The 23,212-nt window shown below is 39.0% G+C and overlaps 1 protein-coding gene across 1 annotated transcript; it reads right to left on the reverse strand.

Annotated features, from left to right (window-relative positions):
- Nucleotides 1–1,032: 1,032 nt before the first annotated feature.
- FAM240B (family with sequence similarity 240 member B) lies at nucleotides 1,033–22,296 on the reverse strand. The gene is made up of 3 exons (XM_065947454.1): nucleotides 22,243–22,296; nucleotides 11,221–11,366; nucleotides 1,033–1,720 (listed from the first exon to the last, which is right to left on the reverse strand). Exons 2-3 carry the CDS (start codon nucleotides 11,361–11,363, stop codon nucleotides 1,627–1,629), a joined length of 237 nt encoding a protein of 78 aa, XP_065803526.1. The 5' UTR covers nucleotides 11,364–11,366; nucleotides 22,243–22,296; the 3' UTR covers nucleotides 1,033–1,626.
- Nucleotides 22,297–23,212: the final 916 nt, after the last annotated feature.

Here is a 23,212-nt window from a genome sequence, read left to right on the forward strand (position 1 = left end):
CTTAAACATCAGTGTCTCAAGGGGCTTTCTCTGACCCTCCAATGTGGTTAGGTATTCTGATATTTATTCCCATGGCTCTCTGTCCTTACTAAATTTCCATTTTATTATTAGCCTCTTTCCCCAAACTTTGCTCAAATTTTCCCAGCTGTAATTTACTGTTTATTAGTTGTATCTGGGCTTCCCTTATAGCTCAGTCAGTAAAGAATCCGCCTGCAAGGCAGGAGATCCTGGGTTTGGGAGATCTGCTGGAGAAGGGATAGGCTACCCACTCCAGTATTCTTGGGCCTCCCTTGTGGCTCAGTTGGTAAAGAATCGCCTGCAATGTGGGAGACCTGGGTTCAATCCCTGGGTTGGGAAAATCTCCTTGAGAAGAGAAAGGCAACCCACTCCAGTATTCTGGCCTAGAGAATTCCATGGACTGTCATTGGGGCTGCAAAGAGTCAGACACAGCTGAGTGACTTTTACTTCACTTAGTTGTATCTGAATTGGGTAAGAGCCTATAGCAAGGATTTGAGCATTGTACTCTGGGTCTCATAACTGAGGGATTGTGGAATCACCTCTCTAGCCCTCTTGCCATCCTGTGACCCCCTTAGCCATAGGATTTCTTTTAGTTCTACAGTGGCAGAAGTTTATGCCACCCCATAGCATCTGTGAGTGCTGTGATATCCTTCCCAACACCGTACGTGTCATTCTCTGAGTCCCTCTGGCCATCTGGGCTCTTTGGTTGGCTGGGGCTTTTCACACTGCTCTTGTTCGCAGTGAGGAATCCCTGAGTAGAGGACTGGAGGAGCCCTAGTTCCTGTGACTGACAGAATCCCTCCTGATCTGTGACCATGATCATGTCTGGGCCCAAGAGGAGGCTTCCGTGAAAGAGACTTTAAATTCCAAAATGTGTCTAAAGGCAGCTGGAGATGATGCTAGAGCGTCAGAGAACGAACCATGACAGGCATGAAGGAGTTAACACAGGACACACACCATTGAGGACACAACAACCAAGTTTATTAACATTATCCTGCTTTCACTGCATGCTTCTACTTAAAAGTTTATAAAAATTTGTATGAGGAGAAAATAATTTAGTTCAGTTCATTTTCAAACCATAATGTTAAAAACTATTCTTTTTATAAGAATAATTTCTTTAGCTTTCTTTCTGTTAGTGGTAGCATTTCTGTCTTCATTTTTAAAAAAGGGGGGTGGGGACAGGAAAAAAGATTGTATAACTCTGTTTTTCCAGAATACTTAGGGAAGCCAGGCTCCCAAACAGTAATTGACCCTGGTAAGCTTGAATAAAATATTCAGATTTCAAAATGAGAAGAAAATGTGGAAATAAGTTACATTACGTGGATCTTTGAAACTTGGAAGTGCTAATTCCAAGAGATTTTTATATTAGATACCCCAAGCTTCGTATCCCATTGGCGGTCATCCTGTCCTCTGTGACAGGGAGGATTGAGATGGATAAAGAGTCCCATTAGCACTAGGGGAGGTTTCACATGTAAATCCCTTCACAAATGGGAGAGCAAATAGAGAGCGTTCTGCTTAGTAAGTCAACATAACTTGGGTGTTAGTTTTTCTCCTCGAAAAGTGCCCTTGGTGGTTTGTTATCTTTGAAGTGGATGAAGCAGGAAGCTCTCAGCCCACAGTGTTTGCCTGCTTTTCCTTCCCATCAGGATTGTCCAACATCCTCAGCCTCTTCTCCAGTCTCTGCTTCCATTCTTCTCTGAGCCTGAGAAGAAACAGTATTCATGGTTATTGCATTTGTTTCCACATCTGCTGGTCCAGTGAAGTTTATTTTCTTCTGAAGAATATTTTTAAGAGAAACAAATTTTTTTTTTTTACAAATTAATGAAGAAAATAATTAATCAGAGTAATGAACAGTCTATGAATGCGTAGTTTTCTCCAAAATTTTCTTCTTCTGAAATCCATATGTGGATTCAGTGTAATATCAATCAAAATCCCAGCAGGACTTTTCTGTAGCTATCAACAAGCTAATTCTAAATTTTATACGGAAAAGCAAGAGAAGTTGATCAGCAAAACAATTTTAAAGTAGAAGAAAGTTGGAGGATATATACTATGTGACTTACGAGGCTTAAGATAAAGCTACCATCATCAAGACAGTGTAGCATCAGTGAAGGAACAAACAGATGATAGAACAGAATGAAGAGTATAGATATAAATACACACAAACACAGACAATTGATTTTTGATCAGGGACAAAGACAACTCATTGGAGGAAGGATGTGTGAGCGCTGAGTCACTCAGTTATGTCCACCTCATTTTTACCCCATGGATGGTAGCCCACCAGGCTCTGTTCATGGGATTTTCCCAACTATAATAGTGGAGTGGGTTGTCATTTCCTACTCCAAGGGATCTTCCCAACCCAGGGATCAAACTTACATCTCCTGCATTGGCAGGCAGGTTCTTTACCACTGAGCCACCTGGCAGGAAGGATAGCTTTTGAAAAAAATAGTACTGGAACATTATACATCCATATTAAAAACAACATGGCCCTTGACCCACACTCTACATCTTATACAAAATTAACTAAAAATTGATCATAGACTTGAAGGTAAGTAAGACTAAGGCTTCAACAACAACAAAGCCAAAAAATAATATCGTCATGATCTTGGGATCAGGAAAAAATTCTTATATACAACACAAAAAAGTAAGATTCATAAGATTGAATCATAAGATTCAAAAGAGAAAATTTGGGACTTTATCAAAATTAAAACATTTGCTCTGTGAAAGATCCTGTGAAGAGAATAAAAGACAAGCCATTAACAATATTTGCACTTAACATGTCTGATAAGAAACTTGTTTCTAGACAGTATAATATTTCAAACTCAATAATAAGAAAATAATATAATGGATAAAATATTTGAATGGCCATTTTTCTAAAGAAGTTATATGAGTGGCAAATAAACCCATAAGACACACTCAGCATAATTAGAATGAGTGGCAAATAAACAGATAAAAGATGCTCAATAGGAAAATACAAATTAAAACCACGATGAGTTATCACTCACTTGACAGAAAGACCAAAACAAAAACAAAGCCAACTCTGTCTCTCCCCACCTCCCCCGGCAAAACTAAAATTCAAACTTCACCCACCAAACCAAGAAAACCTTCACAAAAAAACTCACACCAAGCATTAGTCAAGATTCTGAGTAATTGGAATTTTCTTACATTGTTATTAAAATGCAAAATGGTGCAGTCAGTTTGTAAAATAGTTTCTTACACAGTTAACCATATGTTAACCATATGACCCAGTAATCTCAATCCTGAGAGTTTACTCAAGACAAATAGAAATTTATGTTCACATAGAAATCTGTATGTGAATGTTTATAGCACTTTATTTATAGTCACCAAAACCTGGAAATAACCTACATGTACTTCAGTGGGGGAGTGAATCATCAAGTTATGATACATTCCTACCATAGAAAAGTACTCATCAATGAGAAGGAATGGATACACACAATTGATACACACAAGAAGAAGAAATCCCAAATACATTGTGCTAAATGAAAAGAACCAGACATAAAAGACTACATACTCCAACTAATAAAATAATATTAAAAAAAAAAAAAAAAAAGACTACATACTGTATAATTCATTTATGACATTCTGGAAAAGGCAAAACTATAGTGAAGTAGAATAGATCAGTAGTTGCTATGGACTAGAAATTGGCACAGAGGTTGATCCAAAGCAGAAGCATACGGGGATTTTTTCAGAGTGATGGAATTATTCTATATTTTGACTGTGGTGATTATGTGATTCTGAGCATTTGCCAGACTCATAGATCTGTATACAAAAAGAAAAGAAATGCAGGCATATAAATCAATTAAGAAAAAGAAAGTCTATAATCTAACAGGCACAGGCTATACATATACAAATATAGTTTCCTTAGAAAAAAAATCCAGCTAGCTCCTATGCATATGAAAAGATCTCAACCAAACTTGTAATTAATTAAATTCAGTTTAAAACAGTGAGATGCCATTTTCACCTGTTAGATTAAAAGTGATTAAAAGTTTGACAACACACAATATGAGTGACAGTAAAATTTGGCATTCCCACGCTTGAGTGGAAGTTTAAACTAAAACAACCTCTTTGCAAGACAAGAGAGCAACAGTTGTCAATATTTTAAACATTCATCCTTTGACAAAACATCTTACTTTCTATGAACTTATCCCATAATATTATCCATGTGTGAACAATGTATGTATAACTATTCTTATTGCAACATTAACTGAAAAGTCCCAAAATGAAAAACAGCTTAAACATCCTTCAAGGTGATTGGTTAAATTGATTGTCACGTCATTACAGTAGAAAACATTAAAGAAGAACTGAAAATGTTAATATAGAAAAACTTTCAAGATAGAGTAAGTTAACAAAGGAAGTTGCAGAATAGTGAAGATTGTATAGGTCCTATTTTGCATAGAAATATAGCACACATATTTATTTGCTTATTAAAGCTAAAGTTTTGGGGAGACATATATGAGAAATTGTTGATGGCTATCTTCTCTGGAGAGCATGTCAAGGAGCCTAACTGAGAAGGACACTGGTTTTCCAAGATATACACTTGGTTAGTTTCTTAAGCTGGATAAATGCTTTTATTCATTTACTAGGGCAGCCATTAAGAAATAACACAGACTGTTTGGCTTAAACAACAGACATTTATTGTCTCATAGTTTTAGAGGATGGAAGCTTGAGATGGAGGTGTCAGCAGGTTTGATTTCTCCCAAGGCCTCTTTCCTTTGCATGCAGGTGGCCTTCTTAATCCATCCTCACATAGCCTTTTCTCTGTGTTTGTGCATTCTTGGTGTCCCTTTGTGTATCAAACCTCTTCTTATCAGGACAACAGTTAGATTGGGCTGGGAACTACCATAAAAGGCCTCATTTCAACTCTCATCTTTTTTAAAGGCCCTGTCTCCAAATACAGTCACATTCTGAGGTAGGACTGGGGGTTAGGACTTCCCCATACAAATTTGCAGGGTGGGAGGGACAATTCATAACAATGCTAAAGCAGTGCATGATTATTATGGATAAATGAGAATATATAGTAAAGAATAAAGAAAACTTGGATTCAGCTTTACTTTTCAGTCTTGTAAATAACGCTAAAATGAATATGATAATATGTAATACTCTTTCTATATACTAGTCTACTTTCATTGAAGAGATTCCCAGAGGTGAATAACGAGAGGGTGTAATTTTTTTTAAGTGGTTTTTATTTTTGACTGCACTGGGTCATCATTGCTGTGCTCAGGCTTTCTCTGATTGTGTCTAGTAGGGGCTACTGTCTAGTCGCATTGCAGTGGTCTCTCTTGTTGCAGAGCATGGACTCTAAGGCATGCAGGCTTCTATAGTTGTAGGTTGTGGGCTCAGTAGTTGTGAAAGCATGTGAAATCTTCCCAGACCAGGGATCAAACCCATGGTCCCCTGTATTGGCAGGGAGATTCTTAACCATTGGACCACCAGGGAAGTCTGAGGGTATAAATATTTTGAAAGCTCTAGGCATCTATTACCAAACCGTCTCCAGAAAACTTCTTACTTAAAAGTCTGCTCAATTATGGGCTCAAGAGAGAATGGAAAGAATTTGGAATGTTGGCCTGTTGGTTGGTGGTAGTTGTTGCTTAAGCACATTAGCAACCAAGGATTGAAAGTTGAAATATTGAGAGAATTAGGGACACGGGGGAATACTGTAAAGACATTGGTTATCATCCTCATTCTGCTTCAGGTTTAAATAGAATGAATGACACAAATATATAATTTTCCAGTTTGAAAGGGGAGATAAAACTTGTAACTGATGCTTTTCCATTAGTGGGCATGTGATGGCTGGATGGCATCACCAACTTGATGGGCATGAGTTTGAGTAAACTCCGGGAGTTGGTGATGGACAGGGAGGCCAGGCGTGCTGCGATTCATGGGGTCACAAAGAATCGGACACGACTGAGCGACTGAACTGAACTGAGCTGAACTGACCTTACACATGGACTTCCCTGGTAATTCAGTTGGCAAAGAATCCACCTGCAATGCAGGAGACCCCAGTCACATCATGGATCAGTAAGATCCCCTGGAGAGGGTGCTATTTCCTTATCAAAGGGATCTCCCCAACCCAGGATTTGAAACTGTGTCTCTGGAGTCTTCTGCATTGGCAGTCAGATTCTTTACCACTGTGCCACCTGCGAAGCCCCAGTATCATGTAGGTTCATCATTAATTAAAGGGGTTTTAACTTTTCCTTTGTTTGGCGAGCATGAAAATGTGTTGCTCAGAGATCCAGCTGGCCAACTGCCTGTTTTTGTAAATAAACTTTTATCAGAATATAGCCCTGCCCATTTGTTGACATACTGTCTGTGCCTACTTTCACACAGTAGCAGAATTGAATAGTTGCAACACAAGAGCATATGACCCAGAAAGCTGAAAATATTAAGCATTTATTGTTTGTCTGATTTCATCAAATCATAGCTGAATTGCAATCACAGGTGGTCTATAGACACAAAGGTTAGCAAACACCAATAGAAAGATGCTATGAGAATCTGTTATCTATATGAAATGTGTAATAAAAAGAATTGCATGTTTTCTTATGGTTTGTAAAGATTTGTGTTGTACATCTTTTTATCAGTAAAATTTATAATAAACTATGTACATATAAGTGTACATATATCAGTTCAGTTCAGTTCAGTCGCTCAGTCATGTCCAACTCTTTGCGGCCCCATGGACTGCAGCACACCAGGCTTCTCTATCCATCACCAACCCCCAGAGCTTACCCAAACTCATGTACATTGAGTCGGTGATGCCATCCAACAATTTCATCGTCTGTCATCCCCTTCTTCTCCTGCCTTCAATCATTCCCAATTGGGAATAGGGTCTTTTCAAATGACTCAGCTCTTCGCATGAGGTGGCCAAAGTATTGGAGTTTCAGCTTCAGCATCAGACCTTCCAATGAATATTCAGGACTGATTTTCTTTAGGATGAACTGGCTGGATCTCCTTGCAATCCAAGGGACTCTCAAGAGTCTTCTCCAACACTACGGTTCAAAAGCATCAATTCTTCGGTGCTCACCTTTCTTTATGGTCTAACTCTCACATCCATACATGACTACTGGAAAAACAATAGCTTTGACTAGACGGACCTTTGTTGGCAAAATAACGTCTCTGCTTTTTAATATACTGTCTAAGTTGGTCATAACTTTCCTTCCAAGGAGTAAGGTCTTTTAATTTCATGGCTGCAATCACCATCTGCAGTGATTTTGGAGCCAAGAAAAACAAAGTAATGGAAATAAAAACAAAAATAAATAAATGGCACCTAATTAAACTTAAAAGCCTTTTCACTATGAAGGAAACTATAAGCAAGGTGAAAAGACAATTCTCAGAATGGGAGAAAATAATAACAAATGAAACAACTGCCGAGGAACTAATTTCCAAAATATACAAGCAGCTCATGAAGCTCAATACCAAAAAAACAAGCAAAAGCTTTGACTAGACAGACCTTTGTTGGCAAAGTGATGTTTCTGCTTCATAATATGCTATCTAGGTTGGTCATAACTTTTCTTCCAAGGAGCAAGTGTCTTTTAATTTCATGGCTGCAGTCACCATCTGCAGGGATTTTGGAGCCCCCAAAAATAAAGTCTGTCATTGTTTCCAATGTTTCCCCATCTATTCGACATGAAGTGATGGGACCAGACGCCATGGTCTTAGTTTTCTGAATGTTGAGTGTGTGTGTATATATATATACTCCACAGAGAAGTAGTTGTCAAACATTTACCAGCACACCATAACTTGCTTCCCATTTTTCTCTCACAGGAGCTTCCCCCAATAAATCTCATACTCATCTAACTTCATCTTGCCCTCTGCTTCTTGGAGGACCCAAATGAACACATCTGGAATGATGAATTTATTATAGGAACAGAATTTAGGAATCTGGGGTTTATGACACACTTATTCACTTTTTATAGTAGCTATATCACTATATATTACCAGATGGATGATAGATGCCACTATCCACCTAAATCCCCATTAAATCCTGTTTTATTTATACTGTTAACTTCCCCCTTCTGGTCACTGTCTTTCATTACTGTGTTGCTTCTCTTAATCTTTGTGCTCTCAGTAATTTGGTGAATGGCAGTATGTATATGGACCTTTTAGTCTGTAGTAAGAAAGGTGAATGTGAAAAAGACAATACTTAAACATTGGTATACAGAGTCAGATACAGTAGAAGAGTAATTAAACAGACATTAAAGCTTGAAGTGAACTTTTTTTCCCTTAAGCCTAGAAATATTGACCTCACTTTTCAAATGGAGACCAAATAATACCTACTATTTATTGTTCTAAATCCATATGATTTGTGGAGGAGTTGTAATTAATATCTAGGAATACAAATTCTGCCTGATTAGTATGGGTTTTGACTAGAAAGCAGGGTTTGGTGAGGGGGGTGGTGAATCTTAAACTAGAATCCTAAGAATCAGAGATCAGTTGGGCACATAATTAGTGTTTTTCTATCACATGCTTGCTAGGCCCAAAAGAATGTGTCAGTTTGGGTCCTCCAAGAAGCATAATTGAAGGAATTACCTATGGGAAATAAAGCAGGGGCTGGTGGGTGGGGTGAGGAAGGAAGAAATGATTGGGTAGGAAGAACCCCAAACCACAGCATAGTTGACATAACTGATAAGCAGGAATCAAAACAAAGGAAGGTGAATGGTCTTGGGGTGAGGACTAATAAACACCTCTTGTTACACAAGTCAACCAGATTTAATGTATATTGACATTGTGAGTTCTGATAAATTCTGAAGAAGAATTTTGAAGGTCATACTTATTGCCTTAAAACATTATTTTTTTCATGTAAGTATTATACAGTTACTCAAATATAGTTTCAGCCTGGTTATTTAGAGTTAGAGGCTCACGTAAGTTATCATCTAAATTGAGATACTTTGGAAAATAAAAAGGAGCATAATACATGATGATAACAAAATGATATACATACACCTGGACTGTCCCAACACACTAGCAGATTTGCTCATTATTCCCACAGCATGCTTGACTTCTCTCAGATTGCCTCAACAGTTATTTCAAACCGGTTTTCTACTTTTCCAGGGGACTGACACCTGCTATTGCTTCTTTGTAGCCAGACTCAGAGAGAGTAAGAGGATTTCTAGTTCTGAGACCACCCACTTTGCCTTGTGATCTCATCTCCAGGACCTCTTCAACTCACATGTGTTCCCAGGGTAAATGGATTCTCCGCAGCTCTGGCTGCATTCCTCTCCATCAGTGAACCCATAGGCATGAGCTAATAAGCATGTCCATGGTAAAACACCTGTTTCCACTCTACCCAGATTTGGCACAAGGTCTTGCTGGTTAGCTCAGCTAGGCAACAGAAGGCATTATTGGCTCTGGCATTGGTGAAAATTTTTGAGATTTTTCTTTTTTTTGAGATTTTTGTCTTCTACCACTCATTTAGAACATTTCTTGATTGCACAGTGGCTTGAATTTGCCACTTTTTAAAATGGAGGGTAAAAGTTTTTTTAAAGTGTGTGTTTGTCACTTACATATATGCATTTTGGAAAGTCATAACTCAGGGGGCTGAAATAGGAACCCAAGTGTTTATTGCCATTCATTGGTCTGGTCAAGTGTATTCTGGAAGATAATTATTCTAGGACAAAGTTTCAAACCGTATGGTTACATTAGCAATATATAAACAAATATTCTGACATTTGATTTTGATTTCTCTGGGTACTGAGTGGCTATTTCCCCTTAGGAGCTGAAGAAGGATTTTAAGAAGTTAATGTTGGTGCAACACAATACATGTGAATTATATGTGTTTTTAGCTCAGCATACTCAGAAACATGAAGGCACATGCCTCATTGTCCCTCAGAACACAGATGCCATTATACTTGTGAATGAGTATCTTAACAAACAGACAGCTTGGCTGGGCTATTCCCATTTCAGTGATGGAGAACTCAGACAGTCCCTGAAAAGCTGATCTGATCTGTCTGCTCCAAGGCACTACACATACATGAGGGCAAGTGCTGGCCGTCTTAGTCAGAGCAATGTTGACACATGTGACACATGTCTTCTCACACAAATAAAGGTTCCCCTCTCAGCAGACTCTTTTAGCTAGAACAAGTTCAACTGCCAGTGAAGGAAAGACCATATTATCCTCCCCACTCCAGATCTTAATATGTAGGATCTCAAAGGTGGGATCTTTCACACTTCTACACATCTGTTGATCTAACTCTGAAATTCAGTGTAACCTTGTGTCCTGGGGATTGCAACAGAGGCAGGGTGAGGAAGAGATTTTTTCAGTTCATTAAGAAGATATAAATAATAGAAACTCAATTTTGTTTATACTAGAAAAAGCTTGTTCATATCTATATCAATGGTTCTCAATCAGGGTCGACTTTGTCCTCCAGGGGACATACAGCAATGTTGGAAGATAATTTTTGTTGTCACAATGGGGGAAAGGAATCCTACCAGCATCTAATGTTTTGAGGGATACTGCTAAACTTCTTACAAAGCACAGGACAGCCACTCCACTAACAAAGAATTATAAGGCCCTAAATGTCAGTAATGCTAAACGGTTGAGAAATCCTGATATAGATGGTGGCATGAGTAGATGAATAAATCATGTCTGTAATTTTCTATATTTTATGATATTTTGACATCTTAGAAAGCTTGATGGCCACAGAAAGGCTGCCCTTTCTTTTGCATGTCAACCAATCCTGAGTCTGTGGCCCCTACCACCTCCTTATCTCTCTATCATACATAAAGCCATATTTCTTCTGCCCTATACCATCCCAGAGCCAGGACAAGCACAAGACAACTAGAGACCACCCATAAATCCCAAAACCCCTGGGCATTACTCAAACTAGCCAGTCCTAAGCTGTTTACTCTGCTTTGACTTGTCTTTTCCTTGGAAACTCCAATAAAGGCTCTGGCTTAGACTTACCCCTTGCTTTCATCTTCTGTCAACTGGCCAAAACCTGGTGCTTCCCCTGTTGCACTGCATGGCATGCAGCGATACTTTCTCTGAAAGCTGTGAATATGATAAACACCTTCCTTCTAAGCCTTATTCTCCTTTTGATTTGTGGCTTGCACTGACCTAACAATATCGCATCCAACATTTTCATAATTAGGACAGTAGGTAATGAGAATAATTCAGCTTCTCCATCTTCACATCTGGTATATTTCTGGGGAACTCTCCCTTGTAAAACAGTGAAAAAACAATTCACATACTTTCTCAGGGCACTCCTTCCCTGACGATTTTCCTCCAGTTCCCGGTAACAGGTCTGTTTGCTAATTTCCTTCTCCCAGAAGCTTTTGAGCTCATGACAGGTTTCACAGCAGAAGACTTCTCGACGAATGTATTGATTGTTCATCCTCTAAAAATAAAAAGAAAAATAAATCCAAGTACTTCAAATAAAGTCACTCTGATTTTGGAATGAGAAAAGAATGTTTGAATCCATACACTGCTATTTACAGATTTTGTGAACCCATGGATTACAGCCCTCCAGGCTCCTCTGCCCATGGAACTATCCAGGCAAGAATACTGGAGTGGGTAGCCATTCCCTTCTCCAGGGGATCTTCCCAACCCAGGGATAGAACTCAGGTCTCCTGCACAGCAGGCAGATTCTTTACCATCTGGTCCACCAGGGAAGCCCTGGTTGCCTAAATATGTGGGTTTTTTTTTTTTTTTTTTTTATTCTCCTTAAATCAGTTTTAGTATCTTACTAATTTTGTCATTAAAGTAAACAATTTGATACTAGTTCATCTCATATTTGTGACAGTCATGATTTTAACTTAAAAAATTATCTTTTAACAGTGATTTCCTAACTGTGTGTGTGTGTGTGTTTGTAGAATGAGATGGTATGTGCAAAGCTCTAGATGCAATGCATGGCAAATAGCAGGCACCAAACAAATGTTATGCTCTTTCCATTCTTCCTCACAGAATAAAAATAACATCTACCATTTATAGATATCAAAGGAACATTTCATGCAAAGATGGTCACAATAAAGCACAGAATGGTAAGGACCTAACAGAAGCAGGAGAGATTAAGAAGAGGTGGCACAAATACACAGAAGAACTATACAAAAAAGTTCTTAATGACCCAGATAACCACCATGGTGTGATCACTCACCTAGAGTCAGACATTCTGGAATGTGAAATCAAGTGGGTTTTAGGAAGCATTACCATGAACAAAGCTAGTAAAAGTGACGGAATTCCAGCTGAGCTATTTCAAATCCTAAAAGATGATGCTGTTAAAGTGCTGCACTCAATATGCCACAAATTTGGAAAACTCAGCAGTGGCCACAAGACTGGAAAAAGTCAGTTTTCATTCCAATCCCAAAGAAGGACAATACCAAATAATGTTCAAATTACCACACAATTGCACTCACTTCACATACAATAACAAGGTAGTGCTCAAAATTCTCCAAGCTAGATTTCAACAGTACATGAACTGAGAAATTTCAGTTCAAGCTGGATTTAGAAAAGACAAGGGAACCCAGAGATCAAATTGCCAACATCTGTTGGATCATAGAAAAAGCAAGAAAATTTCAGGAAAACACCTACTTCCACTTCATTGACTATGCTAAAGCCTTTGACTGTGTGGATCAAAACGAACTGTGAAAAATTCTAAAGCATATAGGAATACCAGACCACCTTATCTGCCTCCTGTGAAACCTGTATGCAGGTCCAGAAGCAACTATTAGAACCGGACATGGAACAACAGACTGGTTCAAAATTGGGAAAGGAGTACATCAAGGCATATATTGTCACCCTGCTTATTTAACTTATATGCAGAGTACATCATGTGAAATGCTGGGCTGGATGAAGCACAGGCTGAAATCAAGGTTGCTGGGAGAAATATTAATAACCTCAGATATGCAGATGATAACACCCCATGGCAGAAATTGAAGAGGAACTAAAGAGCTTACTCCTTGGAAGGAAAGTTATGACCAACCTAGATAGCATATTGAAAAGCAGAGACATTACTTTGACAACAAAGGTCCGTCTAGTCAAGGCTATGGTTTTTCCAGTGGCCATATATGGATGTGAGAGTTGGACTGTGAAGAAAGCTGAGCACCGAAAAATTTATGCTTTTGAACTGTGGTGTTGGAGAAGACTCTTCAGAGTCCCTTGGACTACAAGGAGATCCAACCAGTCCATCCTAAAGGACATCAGTCCTGGGTGTTCATTGGAAGGACTGATGTTGAAACTGAAACTCCAATACTTTGTCCACCTCGTGCGAAGAGTTGACTCATTGGAAAAGACTATGATGCTGGGAGGGATTGAAGGCAGGGGGAGAAGGGGACGACAGAGGATGAGGTGGCTGGATGGCATCACCGACTCGATGGGCATGAGTTTGAGTAAACTCCGGGAGTTGGTGATGGACAGGGAAGCCTGGCATGCTGCGATTCATAGAGTCGCAGAGTCGGACACAACTGAGCAACTGAACTGAACTGAAAGAGCCTCTTGATGAAGGTGAAAGAGGAGAGTGAAAAAGCTGGTTTAAAACTCAACATTTAAAAAACTGAGATCATGGCATCTGGTCCCATCACTTCATGGCAAAGAGATGGGAAAACAATGGAAACAGTGACAGACTTTATTTTCTTGGGCTCTAATTTCACTGCAGATGGTGACTGCAGCCATGAAATTAAAAGACGCTTTCTCCTTGGAAGAAAAACCATGACCAACCTAGACAGCAGAGACATTAATTAAAAATATTAAAAATCAGATATTAGAGATATTAAAAAGCAGAGACATTACTTTGCCAACAAAGGTCCATATAGTCAAACCTATGGTTTTTCCAGTAGTCATGTATGGATGTGAGAGTAGAACCATAAAGAAGGTTAAGTGCCGAAGAATTGATACTTTTGAACTGTGGTGTTGGAGAAGACTCTTGAGAGCCTCTTGGACTGCAAGGAGATCAAACCAGTCAGTCCTAAAGGAAATCAACCCTGAATATTCATTGGAAGGACTGATGCTGAAGCTGAAGCTTCAATACTTTGGCCAACTGATGCGAGGAGCCAACTCATTTAGAAAAGACCATGATACTGGGAAAGATTAAAGGCGGGAGGAGAAGGGGACAACAGAGGACAAGATGGTGGATGGCATCACTGACTCAATGGACATGAGTTTGAGCAAGATCTGGGAGATGGTGAAAGACAGGGAAGCCTGGTATGCTGCAGTCCATGGGGTCGCAAAGAGTCAGACAGGACTGAGCGACTGAACAACTACCATTTATTGAGCATATAGTATATAATAGGCATTTCTCACACATTGTCCCATTTCATCCTCACAACAGTTCAGACAGAGGGATGTATAAATGTCTTAAACTCTCTCAGTTTCTTCATCTGAACCATGAGTTCTTTCGGAATTCATGGTTCAGATGAAGAAATTGAGAGACAGAATTTGCCTATAGCCTCATACTGAACATGAAAGAGCAGAAATTTAGATCTTGGTCTGTCCATCCTAGAAGTGCATGCCCTCTATTTCTATTAATCCTCGTCACAAGAAATGGTGACTATTTTGGACTTGAGCATATCCAGTGCAAGTTCATGTAGCATGTGTGCGTATGTCCCATGAAAGTACACATGTTTAATACGAAAAAACATTTACTTTTTACCTAAACATTGCTCAGTCTTCAGATCTTAGTGGCTTTTGGGGGCAAGTAGATGCAAAGACTGTAAAACAAATCCTTTTCTACTTACTGGTGAGTGCCTACTCAGAGAAAAGCTTTGTCTCCGGCTGGAGATTAGAAAGGACCTTGACCTTCAGTCCCTCACTACAGAGTGCCAGTGATCCTGTGTAAGCTGAATTGCCTAGGTGGGCAGCCCAGAGGATTGAGAGAGAAGTTTAGAAAAGGTTTCAGGGAATAAGTAATCCATTTATTATTTTGCATTTATAATATAGAATAATTGTAATTCTATAATACAGACATATAATTATAATATTTTATATTATAGAATATGCAATTTATTCATATAACATAATATTTATAATACAGAGTAATTCAGAACATTTTATTTATATTTATAATAATAGACTGACACCTGTACCAGTCAGAGGCTTCCCTGGTGGCTCAGAGGGTAAAGAATCTGCCTGCAAGGCAGCAGACCCAGGTTTGATCCCTGGGTCAGGAAGATCCCCTGTAGAAGAAAATGGCAACCCACGCCAGTATTCTTGCCTACAGAATCCCATGGACAGAAGAGCTTGGCGGGCTACAGTCCAAGGGGTCGCAGAGAGTCGGACACGACTGAGTGACTAACACTCTCTGTACCAGAGAGGTGGCAAGACCTTCCCACTTAGAGGGATGTATAAATGTCTTAAAGTAGAAAGAAGCTTGATTTTTCTGGAACTGAAGGCAGCTTTAAGTATTCCATGAAGATTTTTTCCAAATCCACTCCTATTTTTTCTCCTAGACCCATCTTCTAGTCATCTGGTCATTTCTGTAATCACAAATGACTCAGACAAAACTGTCAGGAGCATGAGGGAAAGTGCTATACTCTAGATTCTCTCTGACCCTGAGTCTTAAGAGTAGAGCAGGGCCCATCCTGCAGCCTGATGGAAGCATGTTCTGTTTTATAAGGGTGTATTTCCCATTTGTTTTCTGTCCTTGGCTATAGGATTCAATGCACATATTTCTGATAAATTCCTGGTCACTTGACATTGAAAGAGTTGTTAATAAAAGTATATATCAGATTTTAACAGGTATATATCATATCAAATTTTCATTTATAGATTTAGAGTATAGAATGTGTGTGATTAGGTTTTCTATGATTTTAGTTCAAGTTGTCTACGGCCTCTCACTCTCTTGATGTGATCTCTGCCTCTGTAAATACTAGATACTAAAATACTACTTGTTTTCATCCGGGAGCAAAGTGTTAGTGCAGACTTGCAACTAAAGTAGACAAAAGATAATGCAAGATTTATTCACACATTCTTTTATTACAAAATGTCCCTAAAAATTTCAAGTTTATACTAGGTATCTGGTATTCAGAAAAAGGATAGTTTGTTCACTAACTTCTTTTCTTGATATATAGAATATTTTTTTCTAAAGAGATTTTCATTTTTAAAAAAGAGGCCTATGCAGGAACATAGACTGCTCACACCATCATGTCATTTCACATTCATTCCATTCATTTAAAAAAAGGTGCAATTTGGATATGGAAGGAGGATTTTATTTCAAAAATCATTTCAGTTGTGTAGTTAAGAATTAGGTTAGGTTAAGAGAAACAGCTGAAAGCAGGGTGATATCTACACATCCAAAGAATAAATTAAATCAAGGTGAGCCTTTGGGAATTAAAAGCAGCAGGCTCTGAAGAATCTGATGCATGCTAGCAGTGCTTCCTGTTCCCTTTGTGTCAGAAAGCACTTCTGAGGCTGTGACATTTGGGAGGACTTGAACAAGGGTCAAACTCAGATATTCTCAGGGGTCAAGCCAGGCTCCCTCCACCCCTAAGGGAGTGAAGCCACTAGATCTGAGCAACAGCGAGCAGGGAAGACGTGGTCACTTGCAGAGCACATGCTCCGCTCAAGACATCACGTTTAAGACGGAGGTGAACACGGCTTGCTGAAGGAAAGAGGGTTGTCAACTGCGTGCCGTCTGACGGCTCCCTAATTGCTTCTCTTAAGGGATGTGTTCTCTATCTAAGACTTTAGCTTTACATCTTTCTTCCTTTTCTCAAAACCCCCTCCACAGCCTCTCTCTGCAGGGCATCCTGTACTATTTCACTTTGTCTCCCTTCTTCTGCCAGTCTCTTTGAGCAGCCACTTTCCTGCCTCCAAACCTGAATGTGCAAGCACCATCCTCACTGGCCAGCGTGGCTCTTGCTGTCATCCCAGCAGCAAAGGGGTTGAAACTTCCCACCAACCCCCACCTCACTTACTAGATAACAGGTACAGTGGCCTACCAAACACAAATTCGGTTCTGGCCCCATTCACCACACCTAGAGGATGGCCAAGGAGCTAAGAAGGAGAACCGAGAACTGTTGTTACTGCTGTGACTTTGGGCAATAACTCCTTCAGCTGCTCTGAGCCGCAGTTTCATTATCCATAAACTAGAGATTAGATATGGTAATATAGAGGAAATCACCTAATACACTGCCATTAATTCCCCAAACATTCATCTACCAACACAACACATGCCTGCCCTCAGGGAGCTCACAATCTATTGCCCTACCCCTGGTAAAAGATCAAAAAATGTAATGAATTTGAACCATCACCTAAATAAGCTCTTATCATCTTCACTTTAGGGATTCCCAGGTGGCTGTGTGGTAAAGAATCCTCCTGCCAATGCAGCAGATGCAAATTCAATCCCTGGGTCAGGAAGAACCCCTGGGGTAGGAAATGGCAACCCACTCCAGTATTCTTACCTGGGAAACTCCATGGACAGAGGAGTTCTGGTGGGCTACAGTCCATGGGGTTGCAAAGAGTTGGGCACAGCTGAGCAACTGAGCACCTCTTTATAAAAAAAGTTGGGCACAGCTGAATGACTGAGCACCTCTTTATAAATGGTATTAAATGTTTTACTCTTTCTTGGCTCAGATGTATTTAAGGTTTATTTACCTCTGTTGATGAGCTGTCAGAACTGGAAAGCCTTATACTAAAGGGATAAGATGCTTCCATTTTTGTACAAGGCCCAGAGTTGGACAATGTACAGAGAACACTTTAGCAAAAGTTCTTGGTTATGTTTCAGCTTCACATCATGTAGGATACTATATTTGGGGACTCTTGTGGTCATATTTTATAATCCCATTTGCTAAATAATGTCCAAAATGTTTAAGAAGTGATTGTCTTACTAAAGTTGACAGTTGCTACTCTGCCAAAGTTTTACTCAATCCTCCCATGTTACTTCATAATCTTCTTGTTTTGCTAGAAACTGCTGGAAAATGTGAACTTCAGCATTTAGGATCATGATGGCATGTAAGAATTTACATTCAATACAGGAAATACATTTTGTTTTAGATGATCTGTGCCACCTGTACTCCTTTATTTTTACTTGTTTTACATCTATTGCATCATATACGGTGCTATAAGCAGCAAGGTAGTAGCTCTTCTCATTTTTAGCCTCAAGAAACAGAATTAACAGTAACATTACAAAAACATTTTTTAGGAAAATATCAAAATGAGGCAGGGGACAGAAAATGAAAGGTGTCCAGCTTTCCCTAGGAGTGCTGATGGGAAACCTGAGCACTGATAGTTACTTTCTCTGCATCCTCACATGTCTCATCAACTACGTCTGCAGTGCTGCCCCTGTAGGGGCTCCAATGAGACTGAAAAAGCATTACTTACCTAAGTTGTTCTCTGAGTGGAGTCAGGAAGAAGGGAAAACCACTGTAATATACTATGGGACAGATCAGTGTTGCTTATATAGTTACGGGGATAAAAAATGCTAAGGAATGTCTGGACACATACATTCATCAGGTAGCTGAAAACTCCTGAGTCATTTTTAAAGATCTTTGAGATTAAGATCTTATCTTTTACTGAGACAATTTTCAAACTCAGTTGTTTCCATTATGTTCTTGTGAAATTGATTTTTTTTAAATAAACCCAAGTTTAGATCTTTACCCTCATCCCTTTTACATTTCAACTTGCTACTTTCATCCCATGGTGTATGCAGATTAGAGAGGAATAGACCCTTTAGAAGAATCTATGTGTGTGCTCTTAAAATCTTTTTTAATTCCCAGCATTAGGGCTTCCTTGGTGGCTCAGTGGTAAAGAATCTGCCTGCTAATGCAGGAGAAGTGGGTTTGATCCCTGTGTTGGGAAGATTCACTGGAGAAGAAAATGGCAACTCATTTCAATATTCTTGCCTGGGAAATCCCAAGGACAGAGGAGCCTGGTGTGCTACAGTCTATGGGGTCACAAAACACTCAGACGGACCTAGCAATGAAACAACAATCCTGAGATTCTCTAAGAATATAAGACAATTACTTTTTCTTGACACCTAGATAGACATGTTTTCCCCCACCGCCAATGGCCCTAAAATCAGGAGCAGCAAACTTACATGGCCATGTTGTGCCGTGCTCAGCAGTATCTGACTCTGAGACCCCATGGACTGTAGCCTCCAGGCTCCTCTGTCTATAGGAGGGGTTGCTATTTCCTCCTCCAGGGGATCTTCCTAACCCAGGGATCGAACTCTCATCTCCTGTACTGCAGGCAGATTCTTTACCTACTGAGTTTTCTGGAAACGTTCACATAAATGAGTTATTTTTTTCATAAGAAACTCTTAGGAATAAGTGATTCCCAACCTTTAAAAATATATATCAGGGTTACTGTATTTACCTTTTCATTTTCCAAGTGTTGATAGAAACATGGATAAGGAGAAATAATTCTCCTCTTTAAGATAAACAATAGGGTAAAATGCATTGGCATTGGAAACTGAAAAGCCAGGGAGATCCAGAAAAACATCTACTTATGCTTTAGTGACTACACCAAAGCCTTTGACAAAGCCTTGTTGTGTGGATCACAACAAACTCTGGAAAATTCTTAAAGAAATGGGAATACCAGACCACCTGACCTGCCTCTTGAGAAATCTATGTGCAGGTCAGGAAGCAACAGTTAGAACTGGACATGGAACAACAGACTGGTTCCAAATAGAGAAAGGAGTACACCAAGGTTGTATATTGTCACCCTGCTTATTTAACTTATATGCAGAGCACATCATGAGAAACGCTGGGCTGGAGGAAGCACAAGCTAGAATCAAGATTGCCAGGAGAAATATCAATAACCTCAGATATGCAGATGACACCACCCTTATGGTAGAAAATGAAGAAGAACTAAAGAACCTCTTGATGAAAGTGAAAAAGTTGGCTTAAAACTCAACATTCAGAAAGCTAAGGTCATGGCATCTGGTCCCATCACTTCATGGGAAATATATGGGGAAACAGTGGCTGACTTTATTTTTGGGGGCTCCAAAATCACTGTAAATGGTGACTGCAGCCATAAAATTAAAAGACACTTGCTCCTTGGAAAAAAAGTTATGACCAACTTAGACAGCATATTAAAAAGCAGAGACAACTTTACCAACAAAGGTCCTTCTAGTCAAAGCTATGGTTTTTCCAGTAGTCATGTATGGATGTGAGAGTTGGACTACAAAGAAAGCTGAGCACTGAAGAATTGATGCCTTTGAACTGTGGTGTTGGAGAAGACCCTTGAGAGTCCCTTGGACTGCCAGGAGATCCAACCAGTCCATCCTAAAGGAGATCAGTCCTGGATGTTCATTGGAAGGACTGATGCTGAAGCTGAAATTTCGATACTTTGGCCACCTGATGCAAAGAGCTGACTCATTTGAGAAGACCCTGATGCTGGGAACGATTGAAGGCGGGAGGAGAAGGGGATGACAGAGGATGAGATGGTTGGTGGGCATCACTGGTTCGATGGAGTTGGCGATGGACAGGGAGGCCTGGTGTGCTGCTGTCCATGGGGTCGCAAAGAGTCGGATACAGCTGAGCAACTGAACTGAACTGATTATATTTGGGTCTTAAGAAAAGGCATAGGTGAAATAAAAAACTGCCTGGGATGGTACAAGTGAATTCTGAGATAGCTAAAGATTTTAAGTAAGAGAAGACTAATAAGAAAATAACAACTTGTATTGAATGTGCTCATAAAAATTCAGTCCTCTTGTTTCCTCTGGGACTTATCTAAATTAATTGAAATGACAGTAAGTCATGAAGGAGGAATACCAATAATTATTAGGCAAGTAGTTAATTAAATAAAGAAGTGGCCTTGAGTCCATGTAACCCTGGGAAATTTCTACAACCATTCTAAAGCTTAAAGTTCTCATACCAAAAAAGATTATTCTGAGAATTAAATGAGATTAGATCTAAAACACTTAACATAATAACTGGCTCATGGGAAAATATCCTCATCATTTTCATCTATATTCAGATTATGCATCTGCATCAAGTATAGTACCAAATGTTGTCTCATTTAACCCTCAATATTGTGGTAGGTTTTATTATTTCTGTATTTGTGGGTAAGAAAGTAAGTCTGAGAAGCTTAGTGACTTACCCTGAGCCACAGAAGTTAACAAGGGGAAAGTCTTGAATCTACCCCTGACCTGTGTATTTCACAGTCCCTGGTCTGTTCACTCATCAGATATTGACATCACACAGGAGTAGCAGCAGGTGATGAATGAGTTGCAGTTGCTAATGAGATCTGGAAAATTATCTCATTTAATTATATAAATAGCCCTAGGAAGTAGATCTTATTTCCTGTTAGGCATAAAACAGGTTTAGAAGGTTTAAATTTTTGTTCAAATCACAGAACCAGTAAACACTGATGCTGAGCATTGAACCTATGCTGTCTGATTCCAAAAGTCCTGTCATCACCTCCTGCAATTTGAACCACTTTCCTCACTCATTTAGGGGAAAATTCACCTACCCTAGAAAAAATAAAGACTACTTAGTTTCTGTCATCAGAGAATATAATTATTCTCTGCAAGGGCATTGGTTGGACTCACCGAGGTCCAAACTGTGCTCAATCCTGAGAATCTCTGTGTCTCTGTGGGCTTAGGCTGCGAGGCTTGGTAACTAGATGAGAGCTATTCTTGTAACATTTCACAATCTTGACTTTTTTTTTTCCAAATAAGATGTTAAAAACTAAAAATTACTGTTCTCTTCTTTCAAGAGAAAAATTGTCATCGGGGTCGCAAAGAGTCGGACACGACTGAGTGACTTTCACTCACTCATTCACTCACCTTGCTTCTCTCACATTTACCACTCTGCCTTGCCAACTTTGTATGCAGAGCATTGACATCTGGTAAATAAACCTTGGACACATGTTACCTATTAAAATCCCTGCTACTGAGCATTTTGTAAAGCCAAAAAGTAAGAAAAGTCTTTAAAAAAAGTGAAGGGGATTGAAAAAAGATGGGAGACCAACTTGAAAGAGCTCCCAATATCCAAAACCGGGAACAATTTGAGCAACAAAATAAATAACATGATATTACTTATAACCCAAAGGATGAATCTCATATAAATTATTGAAATAAATAAATGGGATAGAAGGGAAAATCATCCCTTTTAGAAGAATTCCAATGAATAAATGTAGAAGGAATTAGGGGAATTGAAATATCACCATAAGAATACCACATAGCTGCCTCAGGTGGAATCCTTTGATGAGTGATAAAATTAGTGGAGGAAACTTTAAGAAGAAACAGAGTATTTGTGTAGCCTCAAAAAAACCTCTCCAAAAATTTAGTAATTATTGTGGTAATTTTAACTTATGACCATAAATTGTTGATTACTCACCCCCAATCTGAGGATGAAGCTGAATTCCCCTCCCCTTGAGTTTTGGATGACTTGGCGACTAAGGAGAAAATAGTAAAATTTACAGTAGAGAAATTAATAGCACCCTTAATCATATGAACAAGGTTCACATCCCTAGTAATAAGCAGTGTTGATATCGCATGTCCTCTTATATAAGACAGAGGGGCACATCATCTCTGTGGTATACTTTCCTTAACTCCAGAAAGTTCTGCCTGTCTAGTCACAAGAAAATTGCAGACAAATCAAATTCAGGAACACTCTACAAAATACCTGACCGCTACCCATTAAAAATGTTAAGGTCACAAAAGACAAGGAAAGACTGAAAAACTGTCACAGACTGGAGGAAACGAAGGATATATATTTACACACACACACACATATATATATACATATATCTCATCTAAATTACATAAATACAATGTAGTATTTTGGATTGGATCCTGAAACAGGAAAAAAAAATTAGTGGAAAAATTGGAGGAATCAGAACAAAATCTGCAGTTAATTTTATTGTACCAATTTTTATTATATAGTTTTGGTAAATGTACCTGATTATGTAAGATGTTAATATTAGAGAAAACTGGGTGACAGATTCACAACTATGTCTGAATCTAAAATGGTTTCAAAATAAAAATCTAAAAAAGGGCTTTATTAAGCAGATGCATATTTCTGACACTATTGACAGTTGTGAATTATGGGTCATTCTCTCTCATAGGAGCATTTTCAATGAGTTTAGAATTAACCCCTTCAAGAGCACAGCCTAACCTGAGTCATGGAAAGAACCCTGAACTATGAATTAGGACATCTCTACATTCCACTTGGGCAAGTTACTTGAACCAAGTTTGTTTTTTTCACATCTGTAAAAAAGAACAATATATACTTTCACAAGATTAGTAAGTTTTCCATTGAGAAAACTGCTGTGATAAGCATTCAGCATCTGACTACAGTAGTGTTT

This window comes from Muntiacus reevesi, chromosome 10 (genome assembly GCF_963930625.1).
Source record: "Muntiacus reevesi chromosome 10, mMunRee1.1, whole genome shotgun sequence".
NCBI classification, from domain to species: Eukaryota; Metazoa; Chordata; class Mammalia; order Artiodactyla; family Cervidae; genus Muntiacus; species Muntiacus reevesi.